General features: G+C 44.0%; 1 protein-coding gene across 5 annotated transcripts in view; it reads right to left on the bottom strand.

Annotated features, from left to right (window-relative positions):
- Window positions 1–767: 767 nt before the first annotated feature.
- GPSM2 (G protein signaling modulator 2) overlaps window positions 768–6,154 on the bottom strand; it is a 49,283-nt gene continuing 43,896 nt past the window's right edge. For 4 of the 5 annotated variants that reach the window (XM_075558944.1, XM_075558928.1, XM_075558936.1 and 1 more), the window contains one exon: window positions 769–1,549. In XM_075558944.1, the coding sequence (XP_075415059.1) occupies window positions 1,307–1,549 (243 nt within the window). In that variant the 3' untranslated portion in view covers window positions 769–1,306. Of the gene's footprint in view, window positions 1,550–6,154 lie in introns of all 5 variants that reach the window. The other variant, XM_075558952.1, reaches the window with a different exon arrangement.

The raw sequence follows: 6,154 nt of genomic DNA, 5'->3' as shown, positions 1-6,154 counted from the left end.
TTGCTTATTAGATACTCTTATAAAAGCCCAGGACACCTACCTGCAAGTAACAAAAAGTTTCGTGGAATATATACGACCCACACACACAGTCCAGGTTCATTGAGGATTTTCGTAGGTCAAGAATTCGGGGCTTTGGTTTGCCAAGCCCTACTTTGTAGGAGCCCAGGGCTGTATCACCGAAAGGGCTTTGTTGTTTTACCTTCTTACATATATTTTTTACACTGGCCATTCAGAGAGAAGTGGTTCTCAATCTTATTTGCCCATGAGGATCACCTTGGGGCACTTTGTTGGTCTTTTGCTGCACGGGGCTGATGTGCCCGTGTTTTGTGATGTGGCCTACACACTACCCTGAGTCTTGGACATGGAGGTGAGGCCTAATGACAGCAAATCGTAGTCTACAGCGCTCATGCTAAACCCTGGTGAGCTTTCATCTGGTTTCCGGTTAGTCTGTTGTTAATTACTTTTTGTATTCGAGGAAGGCCGCTGGGTGGCAGGTGTTTGCACTGGACGATGAGCAGCTGACAGCTCCTGTCCCCTCGGTGCACCAGGAGAGAGGCCTGGCAACTGGCTCCTGTGAGGTCACAGCCGAGTGGCAGCTCTGCTCGGCAGTAGCACAGGGGCCGCTGGGAGTCACAGCAACAGGGCCTTTGTTTTGATTTTGCAACAAAAGAGACCATACGTGAGGAGCGTCCATAAACTTTTTGAAGCACCCTTTTACATAATTAAACTGTAAAAAAAAACACTTCTAAATAGCTTGAGACATTCTAAATTTATTAAGAATTTCTCACTGGTTCTGATCTAAAATATATTGAATACACAGGTTTTTTTAGAAAAAGAATCTAGATTTTTTTTACATTCGTCAAGTAGTACATCATTTTTACTACACAGCACAATTTTTCACTACATTCATGGTTAAGTGAAAAAGTTCTGTTAAGATGAAGAAATGTCACAATGAGAGGATTAATTCTAGTTGAGGATTCATTTAATTTTCTAGTTCATGGAGCCCAGGGGAAAGAATAGTTTAACCAGGGAAATGAGTTGCCAGGGATACAACCCCAAGCAGTAATGAGAAAGGTGACACAGCACCTGACTTGGCTCCTTGCCTCGGGAGCAAGAGTGTCAAAGAAATGTTGGTCCCATCACCACTATCAAAGGTTAAAATATTTACAGCATTCTAAAATCGTTTCAAGCTGTTAACAGTGCTATAAATTTCCCTTTCAAGGGAAAAAGTAAGATTAAATCCCCTGCAGTGTCCTGAAAGGAACTATGATTAAAATTGCCTTTAAAAAAGAAAAACCCATAGTTATTAGTGGCTTGCTGATTTTTGTTCGGAAGTTTTAGATTGCAACGAAGTATTACTTTGCAAAAGGTCCTTTAGCCCAAAGTCAGCGCCTCTGTTTTGATCTGTTGTTTGTAAAAGGACTCTCTGCTCATCCATTCTTTTTGCCTGAGACCGTAAAACAAGGCTGAAAAAGTCCTCGTCCGGAACTGTTGACGCCTTGGTGGCAGCAGGCGGCGGAGCACATCTCTGATCGTCCAGCCTGGAGCCCTGCAGGGAGGAGAGGGAGCTTAACACGCGCAACTGCAGGAATGGAAGCAAAGCGCCAAGTACATTATGTCTTCAGAACAGTAGGCAGCAGCAAACATCTTTTTGCGTGGGTGCCTGCCACTTCTAGAAATCGGTAGAGACCTGAGACCTAGTAAAAATGCTTTGTATAACAAGTACTCAAAAGTAGAGCCATCGTTTTATGCCTATTAAGTGGCCCCACAGAACTCAGGACTCTGAAACCAGCAGACCCTGACCGTCAGGGGAGTCCGTCCCTGTCCGCCAACTGCCGGCTGCCATTGCTGTGTGCTTGGAAGCAGGCAGCTTTAGGGAAGGCTTACCACACAGGCTCTGTAAGCAGCAATCAAGCCGGGGGGGGGAGGGGGGGGTCTGTGTGGGGTGTGACTACCCCTCTCCAGCTGAAAACTGCCAGTTCCTCTATAGTGGAGTCTGGTGGTTCACCTAACACATTGGTTCTCAACCTTCCTAATGCCATGACCCTTCAGTACAGTTCATCAGGTTGTGGTGACTCCCCAACCATAACATTTTTGCTGCTACGTCATAACTAATTTTGCTTCTTTTATGAATCAGATGATCCCTGTGAAAGGGTTATTTGACCCCAAGGGGTCGCGACCCACAGGTTGAGAACTGCTGGCCTAGCTAGTATGTTCTCTCATGTTTTGGAGGGAGAAAGCTGAAAAGCAAGATCTGGAACTTTCTAATCCCAATTACACCAGAGAGGGAGAGGAAATGGTCAGCAGTCTGCCAGCAAAAGGAGTGTAGATAAAAGCACCCAGTAATGGGGAAAGTTGACACTCTCAAAGATGCCAAATCACAAGACCTACAAAGAACAAACCGTGGCCCACTCAAAGGAACGCAACAAAGGATGGGAAGGCCCATCTAAAGGTGGACAGATAATGAAAAGATGGGCAGTAGGACCGTCAACAAGTAGCTAAAGACAGTAAATAGAAAGCAGCCTCCTAAATAGGAAAATCATGTAAGATCAAAATAAACACCTACAAAGATATCCCAACTGAAAGGGGCAACAGCGGAAACGAGAGATACAATGGGAAGATTTACAGATTTAATGAGGCAGAAGAATTAGCAAGTTGGAAAACAAGACCTTGAAAACTACACACCAAAGAGCGGCGACTGGAGGCTCAAGACGCTGAGCACAGTTTAATGGAATTATGGGACAACAAGGCGCCTAATGTAAAATCGTGAATTTCAGGAGATAAGAGCAAGGGTCAGAAGGAATATTTGAAGGAATGACAAATTCCCTCAATCTGACAAAGGAGATGAAGGTACCAATCCAAGAAGTTCAAAGGGATCTACACCAAGACACATGGTGGTCAGCCTTTCCAAAATTAAAGGTAAAGGAAGAATCCTGAAAATAGAGGAAATAGTCGCATACAAAGGATCCCAAGTAAAATTATATGCCATGTTTTCCTTCAGACATTGGGAGCCAGAAAGCAACGAGTTGATATTTTAAATGCTGAAGGAAAACAACTGTCAGACAAGGAAGTGACACAACATTATCCTCAGTGAGGATGAAATGAAACATCCCCAAACCGCAGCTGGGACTGCTCAGAGCACTGCACAGCTTTCAAACACCACGGGAGCTCCGTAGAGGGAAGCACTGGAAGCTGAGCCACCGCTACCCCTAGAAAGAAAGATCCCTAATAAAGGAAACACACGGACCAGGGCTGGTGGGCGGGCTTTTCATATGTGATGTTAAGTGTCTTGTGTTTCATGTTTTTTAAGAGAGTAAATGCATGAGAGGCAAAGGTAAAAGTGCTACAAGTTAAATGAAATACAAGGGGATTTCAAAAGATTTGTGGGGAAAGCCCGTTATCTTTTATTTCCCTTTTTCAACAAACAGTGAAGTCCTTAAAGACATAATTGGTGCTAAAGTAGGGGGCAGAGAAGTGAAGCAACTGTAGCATTTCTTGTATGCTCATGGAGCTGGTGTCAACTCACCTCGCCAAACAAACAAACTCACTGCTATAGAGCTGATTGTGACTCAGTGGCCCTCTGACAGGATAGAGCTACCTTTGTGGGTCTCTAAACCCAGACATCTTTATGGGAGTGGAGAGCCCCATTTTCCTCCCTTGGAGTGGCTGATGGTTTTGAGAGAAAGTCGTTTTCCATAAAGATTTATAATCTTGGAAACTGTTCCATTCTGTTCTACAGGGTTGCTATCAGAATCAACAGTGGCAGTAGGTTGTTTTTTTTAAGGTAGTATTTTCTAGCTAAATATAAACACACACGAAGGCAGGAAGGGGATGAAGATGGCTCACTATAATAAACCAACAACACACAATCCAGTCATAATGAAGAGCAAGGACGTAAAGGGTGTAACACACCTGCACAAACAGTAAAATCGCAGAAGTCACTTCAGGAACAACAATTTACGTAAGGTGCTAAGTGCTCCAATCAAAAGGCAGAGGGAGACAGGATAGATTTAAAAAAACAATCCAACTCTATGTTGTTTACAAGACCTTAAGCCAAAGGACACAAATCGGTTGAAAGCGAAAGGCCTGGGGTATCCGATGCCCAGAACAACTCACAGAGCGAGCGGGTGGTCCTGTCACTATCAGACAGAGTGGACTTGAAAACACAACTTGGCAGAAAAGATGGTTATTTACATTATTTCGTGACTGAAGGATCAATTAAGAAAGTTCATTAAATGTATATGAAACAATTGAAGGGAGAAGTAAAATTAATGATATAACAGGGCTTCAAAAACTTCCTAGAAAAATGTAATGGAAGGAAATGGAATTTTCCTACAAGCTTGAAGCACCCTAGTCTATGAAGCAGTCAACACCAACACAATCTGAGGAGCCATCAAAAAGTTTGGAAAAATGAAAAAAGATTTTTCTACAAATTCTCTGAAGCAGCCTTGTTCAAATTCTGCCTCAGTCACATGGGTCAGTTTCCAGGAGAGACACATTTTATGTCATAAAGCAAGTCTTGATATATTTTAAAATGTTGAAATCATAAAGTATTTTCTTTTTGACTACAGCAGATTGAAATTAGAAATCAATACAGGAAAAAGAAACCCTGGAAAATACACAACCACAAAAATTAAACAACACACTATACCAGTAGGTCAAGGAAGAGGAGTCAGATGTAGTCGAGTGAAAATGAAAGCAGGGCTCTCAGGAGGAAGAGCAAAGGCAGGGATTATGGCAAAGTAGTGAGATTTCATGTCCACTTTGTATCAGAGTATTGGTGGAGCCCAGCCTACCCACCAGCCCGCAGCCTCATGACCCCTCCTGGGAGGCGGGGCCTTTTCATAAGAGTGCCTCTCCTCCGCTCTTCCACCTTCCTGCTTATTGCAACTCGGTGTCTGCCTCCAGGGGTGTGGGCCACCGACCCTGGCAGCTGTGTTTCCACTGACCCTGGATCCACGTGCCTCTGCCCTTGGCCTGTGCTCTTCCTGCTCCCCACGTGATCTTTCTGCATCACTGCCCTGCAGCTAAGCGAGTCTGAAGAGGGCTCTGGCCAGCTGAACCGGGCTGGGGCGCCTTCTGATAGGTGATTACTTCTTCATATGAAGCTATTTCTTAACATATTTGAGAGGAACTGGTTTTGTTTTGCTAGACAACCCAGCCTCACAGATGCCAACATAAAACATTTTTAAAGCCCGGGGGGGGGGGGGGGGAACGAACAACAGAAACGTGGATGAAGGGAGATAGCGGACGGTGCAAGATTAAAATAAATAAATAAATGTATAATTTATCAGGGGTTCACAAGGGAGGGTAAAAAGAGCTGATACCAAGGGCTCAATCAGAAGAAATTGTTTTGAAAATGATGGCAGCATATGTACAAATGTGCTTGATTCAGTTGATTGTGGATTGTTATAAGAGCCCCCAATAAAATGATTTATTAATTTAAAAAAAAGATCTCAAATGGTCTGACCAGACAACTGCTGGGACCAGAAGGAGAAAAGCTACCAGAAGAAGAAATAACAAAGATCAGAGAAGAAATAAGATTGAGAATAGAAAACAATTGGGAGGATCAATAAAACCAGAAGCTGGCAATAAAATCGTCAGATCGTTAGCTAGATTAACAAAGGAGAAATGCAAATAAAAGTGAAAGGGGACATTACAAACACCTGATTAGGGCAGGCACTGGGCTGCTAAGTCAGAGGCTCAAACCTGCCCGCTTTGGGCAGTTAGCTTCTGTGAAGAAGGGTTACAGAACATACAAAGCTATCTGGCAGCACACTGGTAACCTTGATGGAATGGGCCACTTCGTCAAGAGCACATACCCGTACCCTAACTGACTCAGAAGGAAACCAAATCAAACCCACTGCCACCGTGCCGATGGCATAGTGACTACAGGACAGGCGAACTGCCATTGTGAGTTCCCAAGACCGTATCCGCTACAGAGACTACTTACTCCCTTTAAAGGCCCACCTTTCTCTTAGGTGCGAATGGTGGTTTCAAACTGCTGACCTCCCGGATCACAGCCCAGCTTGTAAACACTGTGCTACCGGGGTTCTCAGGGATTCAAAGGAAACTAGTCCCATAAGTGACGAGATTGAATCTGTGACTAAAAACCTCCCAACAACAAAAGCCCAAACCTGAAGTCTTCACTGGG

The sequence above is a fragment of the Tenrec ecaudatus genome, chromosome 1, assembly GCF_050624435.1.
Source record: "Tenrec ecaudatus isolate mTenEca1 chromosome 1, mTenEca1.hap1, whole genome shotgun sequence".
NCBI classification, from domain to species: Eukaryota; Metazoa; Chordata; class Mammalia; order Afrosoricida; family Tenrecidae; genus Tenrec; species Tenrec ecaudatus.
Note: the sequence above shows the minus strand (reverse complement) of the source record. Positions and strands in the feature narration are given on the sequence as shown.